At 38.1% G+C, this 20385-nt stretch overlaps 1 protein-coding gene across 2 annotated transcripts in view; it reads left to right on the top strand.

Moving 5' to 3' along the window:
• COL4A6 (collagen type IV alpha 6 chain) overlaps positions 1 to 20385 on the top strand; it is a 377060-nt gene that overhangs the window by 263106 nt on the left and 93569 nt on the right. For both annotated transcript variants that reach the window (XM_053699142.1, XM_053699141.1), the window contains exons 20-24: positions 6163 to 6318; positions 7848 to 7940; positions 8023 to 8183; positions 9372 to 9551; positions 9714 to 9897. In XM_053699142.1, the coding sequence (XP_053555117.1) occupies positions 6163 to 6318; positions 7848 to 7940; positions 8023 to 8183; positions 9372 to 9551; positions 9714 to 9897 (774 nt within the window). The remainder of the gene's footprint in view (positions 1 to 6162; positions 6319 to 7847; positions 7941 to 8022; positions 8184 to 9371; positions 9552 to 9713; positions 9898 to 20385) is intronic.

Genomic DNA, 20385 nt, shown 5'->3' with positions numbered 1-20385 from the left:
AAAAAAATCAGTGTATTACCATGTCTACATTTTAGCTTCAAGTTTTTCAAGCCATGGCAAAGACGCTGCACTAAACAGAACTTAGCAGACGATCAGTTATTTAAGATAATTGTCTAACTGCCTGAAGCTTATAGTGTGTTATATCTATTTTGAATCTACTTACCATACTAAATAGATACTGGCTTATAAAAAAATAGTTTTTGTTTATTTATTTAATTGGTTTGAGAAACCTGCAAATAGTTATTTTCCATGCAAAGAAAAGCACTGCTATTAAAAAGAAGGTTTATGTGTTTCATGCTTTTTTTACATGTGCATAAAATCTTCTTTTTTATATATAGAAAACAGTTTGTTAGATATACACTCTGCTCCTTTCTGATTAATTAATAAGAAGAAATCTAATAGTATTACTGCAAGTAATAAATATCAGATGTTCACACTTCAGAAAGACCAGAAATATCTCAAATACATTTACACAACTCAATACATTAAACAAACTTACAATGCTTTATTATACCTAGAGAAAAGCAGTAAATTATAATGCAAACATGTACTTTGTCTTTTTAAGGGATATTACAACTAGGGTGAATAATGCAGCTTCAGCATGGACTATATATATATATACAGGGAGTGCAGAATTATTAGGCAAGTTGTATTTTTGAGGATTAATTTTATTATTGAACAACAACCATGTTCTCAATGAACCCAAAAAACTCATTAATATCAAAGCTGAATAGTTTTGGAAGAAGTTTTTAGTTTGTTTTTAGTTATAGCTATTTTAGGGGGATATCTGTGTGTGCAGGTGACTATTACTGTGCATAATTATTAGATAACTTAACAAAAAACAAATATATACCCATTTCAATTATTTATTTTTACCAGTGAAACCAATATAACATCTCAACATTCACAAATATACATTTCTGACATTCAAAAACAAAACAAAAACAAATCAGTGACCAATATAGCCACCTTTCTTTGCAAGGACACTCAAAAGCCTGCCATCCATGGATTCTGTCAGTGTTTTGATCTGTTCACTATCAACATTGCGTGCAGCAGCAACCACAGCCTCCCAGATACTGTTCAGAGAGGTGTACTGTTTTCCCTCCTTGTAAATCTCACATTTGATGATGGACCAAAGGTTCTCAATGGGGTTCAGATCAGGTGAACAAGGAGGCCATGTCATTAGATTTTCTTCTTTTATACCCTTTCTTGCCAGCCACGCTGTGGAGTACTTGGACGCGTGTGATGGAGCATTGTCCTGCATGAAAATCATGTTTTTCTTGAAGGATGCAGACTTCTTCCTCTACCACTGCTTGAAGAAGGTGTCTTCCAGAAACTGGCAGTAGGACTGGGAGTTGAGCTTGACTCCATCCTCAACCCGAAAAGGCACCACAAGCTCATCTTTGATGATACCAGCCCAAACCAGTACTCCACCTCCACCTTGCTGGCGTCTGAGTCAGACTGGAGCTCTCTGCCCTTTACCAATCCAGCCACGGGCCCATCCATCTGGCCCATCAAGACTCACTCTCATTTCATCAGTCCATAAAACCTTAGAAAAATCAGTCTTGAGATGTTTCTTGGCCCAGTCTTGACGTTTCAGCTTGTGTGTCTTGTTCAGTGGTGGTCGTCTTTCAGCCTTTCTTACCTTGGCCATTTCTCTGAGTATTACACACCTTGTGCTTTTGGGCACTCCAGTGATGTTGCAGCTCTGAAATATGGCCAAACTGGTGGCAAGTGGCATCTTGGCAGCTGCACGCTTGACTTTTCTCAGTTCATGGGCAGTTATTTTGCGCCTTGGTTTTTCCACACGCTTCTTGCGACCCTGTTGACTATTTTGAATGAAACGCTTGATTGTTCGATGATCACGCTTCAGAAGCTTTGCAATTTTAAGAGTGCTGCATCCCTCTGCAAGATATCTCACTATTTTTGACTTTTCTGAGCCTGTCAAGTCCTTCTTTTGGCCCATTTTGCCAAAGGAAAGGAAGTTGCCTAATAATTATGCACACCTGATATAGGGTGTTGATGTCATTAGACCACACCCCTTCTCATTACAGAGATGCACATCACCTAATATGCTTAATTGGTAGTAGGCTTTCGAGCCTATACAGCTTGGAGTAAGACAACATGCATAAAGAGGATGATGTGGTCAAAATACTCATTTGCCTAATAATTCTGCACTCCCTGTATATATATATATGACTCAAATGGAATAGGCACTCCAAAAATTATATTCACCAAGTCCTTGTATTCAAATAGTTAATTCATGAAGACTCGGTTTTTGTATTTCAACTCAATATTTTATTGCAGTGAGCATATCCAATGTTTCAGCCTGCACCAGGGTTTTTCTACAGGGAGTGCAGAATTATTAGGCAAATGAGTATTTTAATTAAACCACATCATCCTCTTTATGCATGTTGTCTTACTCCAAGCTGTATAGGCTCGAAAGCCTACTACCAATTAAGCATATTAGGTGATGTGCATCTCTGTAATGAGAAGGGGTGTGGTCTAATGACATCAACACCCTATATCAGGTGTGCATAATTATTAGGCAACTTCCTTTCCTTTGGCAAAATGGGTCAAAAGAAGGACTTGACAGGCTCAGAAAAGTAAAAAATAGTGAGATATCTTGCAGAGGGATGCAGCACTCTTAAAATTGCAAAGCTTCTGAAGCGTGATCATCGAACAATCAAGCGTTTCATTCAAAATAGTCAACAGGGTCACAAGAAGCGTGTGGAAAAACCAAGGCGCAAAATAACTGCCCATGAACTGAGAAAAGTCAAGCGTGCAGCTGCCAAGATGCCACTTGCCACCAGTTTGGCCATATTTCAGAGCTGCAACATCACTGGAGTGCCCAAAAGCACAAGGTGTGCAATACTCAGAGACATGGCCAAGGTAAGAAAGGCTGAAAGACGACCACCACTGAACAAGACACACAAGCTGAAACATCAAGACTGGGCCAAGAAATATCTCAAGACTGATTTTTCTAAGGTTTTATGGACTGATGAAATGAGAGTGAGTCTTGATGGGCCAGATGGATGGGCCCGTGGCTGGATTGGTAAAGGGCAGAGAGCTCCAGTCCGACTCAGACGCCAGCAAGGTGGAGGTGGAGTACTGGTTTGGGCTGGTATCATCAAAGATGAGCTTGTGGGGCCTTTTCGGGTTGAGGATGGAGTCAAGCTCAACTCCCAGTCCTACTGCCAGTTTCTGGAAGACACCTTCTTCAAGCAGTGGTACAGGAAGAAGTCTGCATCCTTCAAGAAAAACATGATTTTCATGCAGGACAATGCTCCATCACACGCGTCCAAGTACTCCACAGCGTGGCTGGCAAGAAAGGGTATAAAAGAAGAAAATCTAATGACATGGCCTCCTTGTTCACCTGATCTGAACCCCATTGAGAACCTGTGGTCCATCATCAAATGTGAGATTTACAAGGAGGGAAAACAGTACACCTCTCTGAACAGTGTCTGGGAGGCTGTGGTTGCTGCTGCACGCAATGTTGATGGTGAACAGATCAAAACACTGACAGAATCCATGGATGGCAGGCTTTTGAGTGTCCTTGCAAAGAAAGGTGGCTATATTGGTCACTGATTTGTTTTTGTTTTGTTTTTGAATGTCAGAAATGTATATTTGTGAATGTTGAGATGTTATATTGGTTTCACTGGTAAAAATAAATAATTGAAATGGGTATATATTTGTTTTTTGTTAAGTTGCCTAATAATTATGCACAGTAATAGTCACCTGCACACACAGATATCCCTCTAAAATAGCTAAAACTAAAAACAAACTAAAAACTACTTCCAAAAATATTCAGCTTTGATATTAATGAGTTTTTTGGGTTCATTGAGAACATGGTTGTTGTTCAATAATAAAATTAATCCTCAAAAATACAACTTGCCTAATAATTCTGCTCTCCCTGTATATATATATATATATATATATATATATATATATATATATATATATATATATATATATATACAGTACTGTGCAAAAGTCTTAGGCCACCATTAGATTTGTTGTTTTAGCAATGGTATAAAGGCCATATCTAATTATTTCTCAGTCTCTTTATTAGAATACAATCAGAAAATACAGGATATTTGTGTGCAGTATTAAAAAACAGAAAAAAATCAGAAAACACAGCTTCTATAGGCTAAAGTTGCAAATATTTAGTGTGACCTCCCCTTACACTTGAGCAATCACAGGAACCTGGCTCTCGCAAACCTAAATGGAATGGAACTCTTAATAATGTCATTGCTAACACCTGTATTTGTCCTACTATTTCATGTCAAAATGACTGCTGTGAAAAAGTTCTATCACACAAGGTTTGTGAAAGACATGCTTGAGCATTACATACACATGTGGTATGAGTTTAATTAATTGGAAGCTTGCTAATAAGACTAACTTTCAAGCACATCATTCAATTCAAAATACCAAAGATCACAATGTTTGACAGACATAAAATCATACTTTTGCATCAGCAAGACCAGTTTCAAAGGGAAATCAGCAAACAAACTGGAAACTCAAGATGTGGTATTCAAGCTGGTATAAAGAAATTTGAAGAATCAGGTGAGGTCAAGAACAAAAAAGTATAGGAAGGCAAAGAAAACTTTCAAAATCTGATGAGAAGTTTCTTCTTTGAGAGGACGGAAAACGTTCAGGAAGGACCTGGCTGAGCATCTGGCAGCTTCATCGGGATCCCATGCTTACCCTTCTACAGTCCGAAGAATCTTGATCAGGAATGGTCTTTTTGGAAGGGTAGCAGCCAAGAAACCACTTTTTCGGGAACAGGGTGAAAAGGCTAACATATGCTAAAGCTCACAGAGATGGGAATGAAGATCAGAGGAAAAGAGTATTATGGAGTGACAAATCCAAATTTGAACATTTTGGGTCCAATCGTCGACAATATGTGAGATGAAGAGTTGCAGAGATGGAAGAATGAGTGCTTGCAGACTTTAGTGAAAAATAGTGGAGGGTCTGAGCTAGATTGGGGCTGCATTTTTCCAGTGGTACAGACAGATTTTAATTCATCATGCCATTCCTTCTTGAAAGTGCTTGATTGGGAATGGTTTTATTTTTCAGCATGGTAATGATCCCAAGCACACTACTAATGCAGTGAAATCATATTTGGAGATGATAAAACATTGACAGTCATGGAATGGCCTCCACAGAGTCTAGACCTGAATATTATAGAGTTCAAGCTTTGCTTAGTGTCAAGAGAGGTCACACTAAAACTGACTTTTTCAGAAAATTGTGTTTTTATATATTTTGTGTACATATTTCCTGTATTTTCTGTTTGTAACTTAAAGTGATGGTAAATCCAAACATTTAACAAACGCTAGGAATTACCATCACTAAAAATCAAGTTGAGATATGTAAAAAAATTGGTGCTAAACTCACCCTTTCTGTGCCGTTGCACAGTGCTAAATTCAGTGGCTCTGGCCACCCACGGCATATCGCTCTCCTTTAATGATGTGACGTTTCTACCTCTGAACCAATAGCCGTGCGTGTCAACTGACAGTGTTCTGTATGGACGCACGGCTATTGGTTTAGAGGTGCAAGTGGCACCCCATTGGTAGAAAAGTGATGTGCTATGGGCGGCCGGAGACGCTGAGTTTAGCGCTGTGCAATGGCACAAAAAGGCTGAGTTTAGCACACTTTTTAAAATATCTCATCACTTAAACTACACTTTTGTTAAACACTTGGATTTACCATCACTTTAATAAAGTGACTGAAAAATAAATATGGATAAAATAAATATGGATGGTCATTAAAACATTGCTAAAACAACAAATCTAATGGTGGCAAAGATCTTTTATTGTTAAAAAATATTTTCTTCATACCTACGGAGGCATATTATTAATAACCACCAACAGAGAAAAGTCATGCAGAATCATTTATTTCCTTTTAGTTTAAAAATCTATTTAAACTACTTTAAGTTAAAATATATTTTGCATGAAATTTAGCTTTTTCCTAAGAATTTTTCCTGTTTTTGACGAATGTATCTTCTGACTCTTGAGTTTTCCTGATCAGTTCACTGCTGTACATTGCAGAACACAGCTGTGTCACTAAAGTTTATTTTGCTTGTTTCAGTTTGTTCAAAATATCTGTGTTCCATTTATCACAATAAAGTCACTTTGTGTAACATTTGAATTATTTTTTCAGGTATTCCTGGACTGCCAGGATTTCCAGGGGTTCCAGGATTTAAAGGCGAACGAGGAACCACAGGAAGACCAGGATTTGGACTAACAGGACCCCCTGGAAGGCCTGGTTTACCTGGACCAACTGGTCCACCTGGTCCACCAGGACCACGAAGCAGAGGTAATAATAATTACTGATTATTTAGCTCATTTCAGAATAAAATATATCACATTTCACGAAGAAGAGAGCTATAATGGTTTATTTTGCAAAACTATAATTGCAGTTTTAAACAACTTTTAAATTTGGTTTATTATTAAATTTGCTTCTTTCTCTTGTTATCCATCTGGTGAGACAATGACAAGAAGCATATATGTGCAGCCACCAATCAGCAGCTAGGCCCCAGTAGTTCTTCTACTTTTGCTTCTGAGCCTACCTAGTTATGCTCTTCAACAAAGGATACTATAAAGGGACAAAACAAATCTGTTATTAATAGAAGCAGATTGGAAAGTTGGTTAAAAGTGCATGCTCTATCTCAGTGTTTCTCAACTCCAGTCCTCAGGACCCTTAACAGGTCAGATATTCATTATATCTTAACTAGAGCACAGGTGAAATAATCATCTGAATGGGGAGAGCAGGTTAGTAACCATGGTTACTGATCAGCTGATTATTTCACCTGTGCTCTAGTTAAGATTAAATTATTATTTGGCCTGTTAAGGTTCATGAGGACTGGAGTTGAGAAATCATGAAAGCTTAATTTTCACTTTACTGTCCCTTTAATCAATCTTATGAGAACAGATCTTCATTTAGATTTCTTTAAACATGCCAATAGCAATAAATGTTATAAACCAGTGTTCTAAAAAAAAAGCTGAATTCCATAAAACATGTTTTTCCCCTTAAAATGGCCTAAACGTTTTTTATCCATTTAATGTGATATATAAGAAACTGAGAAGCAGAGGTATTTGCCTAGATTAGAGTGTTGCTTTTATAAAGGGACAGTTAATATATTGTATTTACAATATTTTTCATCTGCCTTGCAAAAATAGCCTAAGTCCACCGACCACTTGTCATATTTGGAGAAGCCAATCCAGCCATGGGGGCATATTTATCAAGGTCTGGCGGACCTGATCCAACACTGCGGATCAGGTCCGCCAGACCTCACTGAATACGGCGAGCAATATGCTCGCCGTATTCAGCATCGCACCAGCAGCTCACAAGAGCTGCTGGTGCAACGCCGCCCCCTGCAGACTCGCGGCCAATAGGCTGCCAGCAGGGGGATGTCAATCAACCCGATCATACTCGATCGGGTTGTATTGTGGCGATGTGTGTCCGCCTGCTCAGAGCAGGCGGACAGGTTATGGAGCAGCGGTCTTTGTGACCGCTGCTTCATAACTGCTGTTTCTGACGAGCCTGCAGGCTCGCCAGAAACACGGGGAATCAAGCTCCATTTGGAGCTTGATACATATGCCCCATGGAGTTAACATAGCTTACCACTGTCATTTTGTTTACAAGATTTCTATTGTTTTGTAGTTTCTTATCTTGTAATCTGTGCAGGGACAGATTTGTAACAGGGATAGGCTTGTAAAACCTGGCATGTGTACTTCCAGTCCTCAGAATTGAAAAACGAAATTACAGGACAGGGAGAAATATAAAAAAAATTTATATTGCAAAGATGTTTTACTATACATAATTACACATTTTGGTATTTTTAGACCCACAAAGTTTTAAAATTGGAGAACCTGGATTCCCAGGACAACCAGGAATACGAGGGCCACCTGGTGCTATTGGGCCAAGGGGACATAAGGGTGAGCTGTTCTTTAGATGTTGTTCATGGGTCGAAACCTATTTATAACATGTTGAGTTAATACCTGTTATATTATTTTTTAGGTTCTGATGGTGACTGTGCATGTGATGGAGGCAGTAATAACAAAGGAAGACGTGGACCACCAGGATTTCCCGGTCTACCAGGAAGTGACGGTTTCCCTGGTCTTAATGGACAAAAGGGTGATTCAGGGAGAACAGGTTCTGTTGGACCTCCTGGTCAGCCTGTAAGTAGTTTTATTTTTTAGGGGTTCTAAAAGTTCTTATCTTTCATGTACTGTGATAGTTTAAAAAAGCGGTGGAAGCCATTAACATTTACAGAGATTAAAAACTCAAATAGAATGTTAATATTAGTGAACATCTTCAATTTCTGTCATCATTAGTAAGATAGCTGTATAGAACAAGAATCTATAATGGCTGGAATAGATACTTTATCATAAACAGCTTTTACAGCATACAACTTTTTAGCAATACAAGAAAACTTATTCTGTTAAATATTTCCTAAACCTTTTGTATGATATAAACAACTCCAGAATCTGTGTAGAATATCCCTACCACCACTGCAATTTACAGGTCAGTTATTGATACACATGAATCATTCTTTACTATAATTAAGGAAACCATTTGCTTTGAACTTGTAATTCATGCACTAATCTGCATGTTACAAGTTTACTTCTGGCTAAATAGCGTGCCGTTTGTAATCTGGCCCTATGTTGGCGAAAAAGTTCTTTGAACAGGGAAACACATGCATTACAGTTAATGCACCTATCGGCTTACACTATTCTCATATAGAACAGTTTATATGTAATTGATCAGTACGTATTCTTCAATGGACTTAAATCACTTTTAGATTGTCACTCTACTAAAATAATTTTTAACTGTCCTTAATTGGCTGCAGCAGAGGAGATATGCTAAGATGACATACATTTAAACTTAGGAAACTATAGCTTAAAACAATATTAAAACATCTACATATTATTTTATTTGATAAGATTATATCTATCATTTATTTAATGATTAATGTCCTTTTAAAAGGATCCTTTAAAACAGACATCCTCAAACTTGGCCCTCCAGAGGTTTTGGAACTACATTTCCCATGATGGTCAGCCAGCTGATATGCTGGCTGAGCATCATGGGAAATGTAGTTCCAAAACCTCTGGAGGGCCAAGTTTGAGGATGTCTGCTTTAAATATTCACAACATTATAAAACCTGCCATATTTTGTGAGACATTATAAGGAGTTTTATGCTACTTTCCTATTTTCCTCCTTGTAATGAAGGTTTCTGTTATCAAGTCAAATCTAATTTTCTTTTGTATTCTTAAGAACAAAAATAAACTATCAAAAATCTAATAAGCCTTATTATAAAGCAATGATCTTGACATGCATCAATGTTCTTTTAATTCTTATTTTCCTAGGGTGTCCCAGGTGATGCCGGCAGTCCAGGATTTAAAGGAGAGAAAGGAGAACCAACCTTTCCATCTGGCAGAGGTTCCCGTGGAGACCCAGGTCCTTCAGGACCTAGAGGTGCTCCTGGACTACAAGGGAAGCCAGGCAGAGATGGGCTCCCAGGGTTACCAGGACGTGCAGGCCCACCTGTAAGTTTAATTTAAAAAAAAACACACACATTTTAATCATTTTTAAAAATGTGCAAGTTTTGTTCAGAACCGTTGGCATTGTTTAATTCTCATTCTTCTTTTTTTAAGACTTTATGGTCATGTTTGACTTATAGTAAAACTTTTTTGTCTGGTCTCATCAAGGGTGATGGTGGCATTGGGGCCCGTGGTGATAAAGGTTTCCCAGGTTTCCCTGGTGAAAAGGGACGTCGTGGAGAGAGTGGATCTCCTGGTTTAGGTTTTCCAGGCTCACCTGGTTCTCGAGGTCTTCCTGGTGAGCCCGGGCAAGCAGGATTTCCTGGCCAACCAGGTCTCCCAGGGCCCAAAGGTAAAACGTAAACCAAAGTTTATAAAGGCTTAAGTACTCATAGGTTTTGTCTTATTACTTTTATTTGCACTGAATTATAGGCGAATCATAACACTTTCCTTTTAATAATAGATTTTCTGACTTTTGCTGGGAGGTTCTCAAAATTCACCATGTGTCTTCCACTTTATATAGCGCTTTATCCTTGAGTTTATTTAAACTTAGTGGCTTCTTTAATGTCTACCTTCATGGTACCCCCACCTCAATTTCCCTTGACTCTAAAACTGTCCTGTATAATCCCCCATTAGTAATATCCCTTTAAGGGATATGAAACCCAAAAATTTTCTTTTGTGATTCAGAGCATACAATTTTTAAAAAGTTTCCATTTTACTTCTATTATCAAATTTGCTTTGTTCCCATGATATTCTGTTTTGAAGAGATACCTAGGTAGGGGTCTGGAGCACTACATGGCAAAAATGGTGCTGTCATCAAGTGCTCTTGCAAAACTGCTGCCATATATCGCTCCAGACATGTGCACGCTCCTGAGCTGAGGTCCCTGCTTTACATCAAGGGATTCAAGAAAACAAAGTAAATTTGGTTATAGAAGTAAATTAGAAGATGGTTAAAATTGCATGTTCTATCTGAAAATGTTGAGTTTCATGTTCCTTTAACATCCTCTTACATAATCCCTACCTATGCAACCCCCTTTAATCTACACTGAATGACATATTGCCATACCAATATATACCCGCACCCCGCCCATTTGTGATTGCCTTCTTGCAAACCCCCCTAAATCTAATCTCCCCAACACTGAAATCCAACGACTGAAAAATGTCAATGAAGTAAAAAAAAGTTAACCCTTTAAATTGCCTTTCTTGAAGTTTTTATTTAGCTGCTTCTGGTCAGCAGCCACAGTTTGTTCATTGTTTGGTAATCACCATAGAATGAGCCTTTTGGGTTGCGCCCTATATATAGAGAATTTAGGCCAAAGAATTGGAGTTTTGATGTTGAATCTGTTAACCACAATTTTTATTGGTTAATCTGATGTAACCAATTAGAATACGATTTATTTTTAATTTCCTACAGATTGGAGGGTTCTTAATATCTGTATATTGTAGGGTTTTTAGTTAAAGGGACAGTCTACTTGAACATTTTTATTGTTAAAAAAGATAGATAATGCCTTTACTACCCATTCTCTAGCTTTTCACAGCCAACATTGTTATATTAAAATACTTTATATAACTTCTTAATATATACACGTCTTCCTGTTTCCAAGCCCTTGCAGGCCACCTCTTATCTCAGTGCATTTCATTTGTTTTTCACAGCAAGGCAGTGCTAATTCATATTTGTCATATAGATAACATAGTGCTCAGTCCTGTGGAGACAGCACTGATTAGATAAAATGCAAGCTTGTAAAAACAGTGTTGGTTATACAAAACTGGGGAATGGGTAAAAATGGGATTATCTATCTTTATAAACAATAACAATTTTCAGTTAGACTGCCCCATTAATTCAATGTGGAGGATTCATTTATTTTTGATCATTCACATTTAGTTTTAGGTTGCCTTGAGGCTGGTGTAAAAAAAAAGGGCTCAGTAACCATTTTCATATATCAGCTGAAGGCCTAGGTAGCTGACAATACTATTTTATAATCACTATCACTATTACATGAGAACTGTCTTTACGTGGCAAGTAATATACGGCTAGATTACGAGTCTTGCGTTAGCCTTAAAAAGCAGCGTTGAGGGGTCCCAACGCTGCTTTTTAACGCCCGCTGGTATTACGAGTCAGGCAGGAAAGGGTCTACCGCTCACTTTTTTCCGCGATTTTAGCTTACCGCAAATCCCCTTACGCCAATTGCGTATCCTATCTTTTTAATGGGATTTGCCTAACGCCGGTATTACGATCACCTGAAAAAGTGAGCGGTAGACCCTCTCCTGGCAAGACTCCTACCGCATATAAAAGTGAGTAGTTAAGAGTTTTATGGGCTAACGCCGTAACATAAAACTTAACTAAAGTGCTAAAAAGTACACTAACACCCATAAACTACCTATTAACCCCTAAACTGAGCCCCCCATCACTTTAATAACTGTATTAACCCCTAAACCGCTGCACTCCCGCCTCGCAAACACTAGTTAAATTTTATTAACCCCTAATCTGCCATCCCTAACATCGCTGACACCTACCTACATTTATTAACCCGTAATCTGCCGACCCCAACGTCGCTGCTACTATATTAAATTTATTAACCCCTAAATCTAAATCTAACCCTAACCCCCCTAACTTAAATATAATTTAAATAAAACGAAATTAAATTACTACAATTAAATAAATTATTCCTATTTAAAACTAAATACTTACCTATAAAATAAACCCTAAGCTAGCTACAATATAACTAATAGTTACATTTGTATCTATCTTAGGGTTTATATTTATTTTACAGGCAACTTTGTATTTATTTTAACTAGGTACAATAGTTATTAAATAGTTATTAACTATTTAATAACTACCTAGCTCAAATAAGTACAAAAGTACCTGTAAAATAAACCCTAACCTAAGTTACAATTACACCTAACACTACACTATCATTAAACTAATTACCTAAACTACCTACAATTAATTACAATTAAATTAAATAAACTAAATTACGGAAAAAAAACACTAAATTACAGAAAATAAAAAAAGAATTACAAGAATTTTAAACTAATTACACCTAATCTAATCCCCCAAATAAAATAAAAAAGCCCCCCAAAATAATAAAATTCCCTACCCTATACTAAATTACAACTAGCCATTAAAACGGCCTTTTGCGTGGCATTGCCCCAAAGTAATCAGCTCTTTCACCTGTAGAAAAAAATGCAATACCCCCAACATTAAAAACCACCACCCAAACACCCAACCCTACTCTAAAACCCACCCAATTCTCCCTTAAAAAAACCTAACACTACCCCCTTGAATATCACCCTACCTTGAGACGTCTTCACCCAGCTGGGCACAAGTGGACATCCAGAGGGTCCGAAGTCTTCATCCTATCCGGCCAGAAGAGGACATCCAGACCGGCAGAAGGCTTCATCCAGGCGGTATCTTCTATCTTCATCCTTCCGGAGCGGAGCGGGTCCATCTTCAAGACATCCGACGCGGAGCATCCTCTTCATCCGACGGCCGATGACTGAATGACTGGTCCTTTAAGTGACGTCATCCAAGATGGCGTCCCTTGAATTCCGATTGGCTGATAGAATCCTATGCGAGGTCAATCCTATTGGCTGATTGCATCAGTCAATAGGATTTTTCCTACCTTAATTCCAATTGGCTGATAGGATTCTATCAGCCAATTGGAATTCAAGGGACGCCATCTTGGATGACATCACTTAAAGGATCAGTCATTCAGTCGTCGGCCGTCGGATTAAGAGGATGCTCCGCGTCGGATGTCTTGAAGATGGACCCGCTCCGCTCCGGAAGGATGAAGATAGAAGATGCCGCCTGGATGAAGCCTTCTGCCGGTCTGGATGTCCTCTTCTGGCCGGATAGGATGAAGACTTCGGACCCTCTGGACGTCCACTTGTGCCCGGCTGGGTGAAGACGTCTCAAGGTAGGGTGATCTTCAAGGGGGTAGTGTTAGGTTTTTTTAAGGGGGGATTGGGTGGGTTTTAGAGTAGGGTTGGGTGTGTGGGTGGTGGTTTTTAATGTTGGGGGGGTATTGTATTTTATTTTACAGGTGAAAGAGCTGATTACTTTGGGGCAATGCCCCGCAAAAGGCCCTTTTAAGGGCTATTTGTAATTTAGTATAGGGTAGGGAAATTTATTATTTTGGGGGGCTTTTTTATTTTATTAGGGGGATTAGATTAGATGTAATTAGTTTAAAATTCTTGTAATCCTTTTTTTTTATTTTCTGTAATTTAGTGCTTTTTTTCCGTAATTTAGTTTATTTAATTTAATTGTAATTAATTGTAGGTAGTTTAGGTAATTAGTTTAATGATAGTGTAGTGTTAGGTGTAATTGTAACTTAGGTTAGGGTTTATTTTACAGGTACTTTTGTACTTATTTGAGCTAGGTAGTTATTAAATATTTAATAACTATTTAATAACTATTGTACCTAGTTAAAATAAATACAAAGTTGCCTGTAAAATAAATATAAACCCTAAGCTAGCTACAATGTAACTATTAGTTACATTGTAGCAAGCTTAGGGTTTATTTTATAGATAAGTATTTCGTTTTAATTAGGAATAATTTATTTAATTGTAGTAAATTTATTTAGATGTATTTAAATTATATTTAAGTTAGGGGGTGTTAGGGTTAGGGTTAGACTTAGGTTTAGGGGTTAATAAATTTATTATAGTGGCGGCGACGTTGGGGCCGGCAGATTAGGGGTTAATATATTTAATATAGTTGCGGCGACGTTGGGGGGGCAGATTAGGGGTTAATAACTATAATGTAGGTGTCAGCGACGTTGGGGGGGCAGATTAGGGGTTAATAACTATAATGTAGGTGTCAGTGATGTTGGGGGACAGTAGATTAGGGGTTCATAAGTATAATGTAGGTGGTGGCGGTGTCCGGAGCGGCAGATTAGGGGTTAATAATTATAATGTAGGTGTCAGCGATAGCGGGGGCGGCAGATTAGGGGTTAATAAGTGTACGATTAGGGGTGTTTAGACTTGGGGTTCATGTTAGGGTGTTAGGTGTAGACATAAAATTAATTTCCCCATAGGAAACAATGGGGCTGCGTTAGGAGCTGAACGCTGCTTATTTGCAGGTGTTAGGTACTTTTTTTCAGCCATCTCAGCCCCATTGTTTCCTATGGAGAAATCGTGCACGAGCACGTTTAGCCAGCTTACCGCTACCGTAAGCAACGCTGGTATTGAGGTGAGATGTGGAGCTAAATTCTGCTCTACGCTCACCTTTTTGCGGCTAACGCCAGGTTTAAAAAAACCTGTAATACCAGCGTTACTTTAGGTGAACGGTGAGAAAAAACGAAGCGTTAGCAACGCACCTCTGTTACCGCAAAACTCGTAATCTCGCTGATAGTTTGTGCAATCTTGATTTCATACTTGTCATAGCTACAAGTTCCTTGCTATGTAGAGACCCAGTTGTCTCACCGTAAAGGATGACTGTGATCTAGCCCTTAATTTTATTCAGCTATTAGGCCTTCCATACAAAAATAAACCGTATGGTAAACACACACATATATATAAAAAGATCCAATAAACAGATGGGGGCATATTTATCAAGGTCTGTCGGACCTGATCTGACAGTGCGGATCAGGTCCGACTGACCTCGCCGAATACGGCGAGCAATATGCTCGCCGTATTCAGCATTGCACCAGCAGCTCACAAGAGCTGCTGGTGCAACGCCACCCCCTGCAGACTCGCGGCCAATTGGCCGCCAGCAGGGGGGTGTCAATCAACCCGATCGTACTCGATCGGGTTGATTTGCGGCGATGTCTGTCCGCCTGCTCAGAGCAGGCGGACTGGTTATGGAGCAGCGGGCTTTGTGACCGCTGCTTCAAAACTGCTGTTTCTGGCGAGCCTGAAGACTCGCCAGAAACAGGGGCCATCAAGCTCCATACGGAGCTTGTTAAATAGAGCCCATGGTGTCTGATATTATTACTTGGATATAATTCCCACTGTAAAATTCTACTAAATAGTATTTTAATCAATCCTTAAATTAACCATCTGATTTCCAGCTTTGTGTTATCCAACTCTCTTTTTAAATGATCCATCAAATATTTATTTATCAAAATAAAATGACTTGAAGAATGTATCATAACCTGCTGCTTTACACGAGTTTACACAGCTAACATTAAAATCACTTTCAAAGAATTGAAGGACTTTTAGTTTGTAAAGGGACATGAAATGGTTCAGATAGAGCATACAGTTTTACACACCTTTCCAATTTCATTCTATTATCTAAATGTGCTTTGTTCTATGGGTATCCTTGGTTGAAAAGCATACCTAGGTAAGCTCAAGAGCTGGGAGCTAGCTGCTGATTGGTGGTTGCACATGTGTGCCTCTTGTCATTGGCTTACAAATGTGTTCAGATAGCTCCTTCTACTGCAATGCTCCTCCTTCAACAAAGGATACTGAGAGAATAAAACAAATTTCATAATAGAAGTCAATTGGAAAGTTGTTCAAAAATATATTCTCTATCTGAATCATGAAAGAAACATTTTGGGTTTAAGGCTGCAGATGGGAGCTTGACAAGGCCAAAGATGTAGGGGTGCGGGCTGCATATACGTTATACCATTGAGTCACGCTGTATCTCCCTATTGTTACTGTGTATGTCCAAATGTCTTTGTGTGAGTGGCACTGACTTGTTTATTCTTTATTAATAAGCTAAACACAGGATTCACTAACAGCCTCTCTTGCCTCTCCAGTACATGTTATTTTGTGCAAAACCTTCAATAAAGCTGTCTTATCTATTCAGTCTTTTCTGAGAAAGTTCTCTAGAACAACAATGTGAGACATATTTATTGTTGTTATTGCACAAGAAATACCAGATAGAAAAAAAAAACATTATTGTGCTGCATTTTATTTCTTTTTAGAACATTTCAGAGGATATCTCAATGAAAAGTTTCCATGCAGAGATGGAAGAAAAGGAAATGAAATATAGGGGTTAATTCCAATCTTATGTTATAGAAGTGTGCTTTTCACATGTTCAAAATCCAAACTGGATTCAGCTGCTAAAAGCCCACAGCCTAGAATGAGATTTCACTAATAAAGTTCCTAAAAATGTGTTTTCGCTATTAAAGGACCATTATAGTAAAAAAATAAAATAAACATACATTCTCTAATCCATTAGAGCATGTCATTTTAAGACTATCAACTTTAGAGTAAGGGGTTAAACACACAGTAGAAATAATGCTTGGAAATCGCAAAGTACTGCTGGTCCCGAATGGAAAACGCAGCTGATCCAATCAGCAGCGCTAGTCACACGACTCGGATATGGAACTAGCGCTGCTGATTGATCAGCTGCATTTTCTGCTCAGGACTAGCAGTGCTCTGCGACTACTGAGTAGTATTTCTACTGTATGTTTAACCCCTTTGTGAGGGATAAGTACACAGTAATCTAGTGTCAATAGTCTTACGATGACACGATCTAACGTATGTCATTTTTTCATTAACAGGTTTTGTCTTTGCACAATTTATTTTAATGGGTATTGTAAATTGCATCTTTTAAAAACACAATTGTTGTGCTTTCTACTGTACTGAATATGACAATCACGACTGCAAGTGTGAATTAGGAACAAACATTTACAGAATGAGATTGCTACACAACATTTTGTAGATGTTGAGGTTGTGATTCCCATTTTTTTGCTTTTGCTGTAGATTGCTTTAGATGTACAGATTAAATAAACATACATAAGTAACTGTACAAATACATATTTAATGTGTGCCCTACCCTCCGCACAGAGGGCACACATTATTATTAAATGCAGACAGCATATGTTGTCGGCATTTAACATTGCACAAGTATTTCTAGTGAAATGCTTGTGCAATGCCGCCCCCTGCAGTTTCATGGCCAATCAGGGGTGCCAATTATCCGATCGTATCTGATCGGGATGATTGCTCTCCGCCGCCTCAGAGGTGGAGGACGAGCAGCGGTCTTAAGAAAACTAAAGGCTCGCGCGGAAACTGCTGCATTCACAGCATAATAAATCAGCCCCATAGTATATAATAGTGCTGAACAGAGCTATAATGAATCTAGGCCATGTATACAAAAACACCTATAAAATATTGTGAGTGGCTATTTCAGAGTGTCCTGCACTCTAGTTGCCAGTAACTTACGGAACAAGTAGAGATTTGACTGCCTGTCACGTTTTTCTGCTCTATATTTGTAATGCATTGAGGTATAGGGGGCCTTTTACATTTAACACTCAGAGGCTTTTAAATGTCCTGCGTTTTTGTGAAGATTTTACTGCACAACCTGCTAAAATACCTGCAACCCTAGAAAGAGGGCAAAACAAAAATTGAAAGTGTAATCCAAAGTTGTATTATTATGCATAACTAAATATTTTCTATACAAATCTCAAGGTGTTTACAGTCCCTTTACATTCAGGATTCAGAACTTACAATTAAATTATAATTACATTTTTCAGGATTTAAATATACAATTAATATATTTTGATTGCATACTCGAAATCATAAACGTTCAACTTTTATGTCCATGACCCTTTAAACGTTAACCAACAATATTGACAGACATATTGGGGTAGATTTACCAATGTCTGTCCGACATGATACGCTGAATGCCGACAGCATACACTGTTAGCATTTAACATTGCACAAGCAGTTCACCCGAACTGCTTGGGCAATGCTGCCCCCTGCAGATTTGTGGCCGCTAGCAGGGGGTGTCAATCAGCCCGATTGTAATGGATCTAAAGGTCCATTAAACTCAACATTTCAACAAAGCATAACATGTTTCATTATTGAAATTTAAACATTATTGCAATATACATTCATTATTTATTTTTCTTTTTTCCCCTGTAAAATACATCTGAAATGTGTGATTGTTCCACTTTTTCTGTGGGCTTTTTGTTTACCCCCCTCCTCCCTCAACTTCTCTGTAGTAATTTGTAAATTTAAGGTGAATGATCAGTTTTGCATCAACAATCATGATAGGAAAAGCATTCTTTGCAATATTCTTGAAAAAACATTATGTTCATTTGGCAAAATATTATTCATTATTCATTGCAAAATTCTTCTTATATATTCAGGTATATTATCAAGCAGTTTACAATTTGTGTTTAATGTCTCTTTAAAGGGACCTTAAATACTATACATCAATGAAATGTAACTAATGAATGTGTTAACATCCTTTTAGTGTTAGGATGCAAAACACATACATCTTTTTAAAATTTAAAAATCCATCCTTTATTATTTTGATTTAAAAGATCTTCTATTTTACACTGACAAGGGGGCTGGGCACCTTCATGGATGCTACGTCATCCGTATGTGATCGTGCACGCAACCCATTATCTAACATCCTCCCCACCGGTGTTGTATCATAAATGCCATGGTTACCCTGTAGAATTCCGGGTCTTCGGCTCCTCGGCAAGAATCGGAACTCCGCCCCCCCACCGCAGCTACTCCCATTCTCCTCCCTCCTCATACATTTCCAGATCCCTTCTTGAAAGCTCAGTCTCATTATACAGGGGAGCCATTTATGAATGATACAATACCGGTAATACCTTGTCTGCACACTTCACTGTCAGACCTGATAGCAGTTGCAGCGTTTTGGATATATTCACAGCCGGACAACAAAATTGTTTATACGTTGATCCTTTCCTAAGCTTTACTCTGCTCTGCTGCCCTGCTGGCTACTCGCTTTTCTCTCTAAGCTGTACCATGTGTGTACAGCTTAGAGAGAAGAGCAAGCAGCCAACAGAACAGCAGAGCAGAGTAAAGCTTAGGAAAGGATCAACGTATAAACAATTTTGTTGTCCGGCTGTGAATATATCTAAAATGCGCGCAACTGCTATCAGGTCTGACAGTAAAGTGTGCAGACAAGTTATTACCAGTGGGGAGGATGTTAGTTAATGGGTTTGCGTGCACATTTAGTAAATTATAAAAAAAATTGCACAGGTTCACTCGACTCCACGATTTAGCGCATCACGTGATCACCCTTTACAACGTGCGTTACAACATGGCTGCTCCCAGCAAAAAAGATAGGCTGCAGTTTGGATGGAAACTTAATCATGTCAAATTATCTAGAAAAAGACCAGATCCTGCTAATATAATAAGGACTGTCTTTTTAGCAGTATAAACTTTAATAATATTATAGTAATTGGTGAAATTGCAAGGTGTTTAGTGTCCCTTTAAGTACAGGTCTGTCTGAGAACATCTAAATATAAACTATTTTGTAAGTGACTGTTCTACATAATGATAATACTCTCTCTAGCTAATGTATGTGAGGAAAAACAGTATCCTGGTTTTAGCTCTAAGAAATAAACTGGCTTGAATCTTAGCTAATTTGATGTTCAGCAAATCCAGTGTTCATTATATAATGATTTTTTTTGTTTGTTTAAAATGCTAAAAAATAAGATTCACAGATATAACATTGTATTTCTAACACTACACGTCCACATAGCAGAGATTTGCAGAATACTACACTATATTTTCACAGTGATAATGTTAGTGTATTTTTTTTTTATTATTATTCTATGTTCTGCATTTGTTCAGTTATTTCCTGCTTATGAAAAACCACAAGATTTTTAATTCGACAAAGCTATTATGTTATATGCCTGTATATCTGCTTTAATACTGGGCTTTAATTACATGATATCAAAATAGAAGGATATTGTTAAAAAAAAGTGACTAGCTTTGGTGCTTTCTTATTTTCTTCATTCTGCAAACATCTGATATTTCCTGTTTCCTTGCCTGTTTGTATGGGTAAACATTTATGCTCTTAAAGGGAATGCTGGGTTTCAGTTTCATAAACTCACAATGACCTTTTTATTATATTTTCTGTATGCGTGGGGGGTGACTATAAAGTTTAAACATTGCATTTTTCTGCTTT

This window comes from Bombina bombina, chromosome 1, assembly GCF_027579735.1.
Source record: "Bombina bombina isolate aBomBom1 chromosome 1, aBomBom1.pri, whole genome shotgun sequence".
Taxonomy (NCBI): domain Eukaryota; kingdom Metazoa; phylum Chordata; class Amphibia; order Anura; family Bombinatoridae; genus Bombina; species Bombina bombina.
Note: the sequence above shows the minus strand (reverse complement) of the source record. Positions and strands in the feature narration are given on the sequence as shown.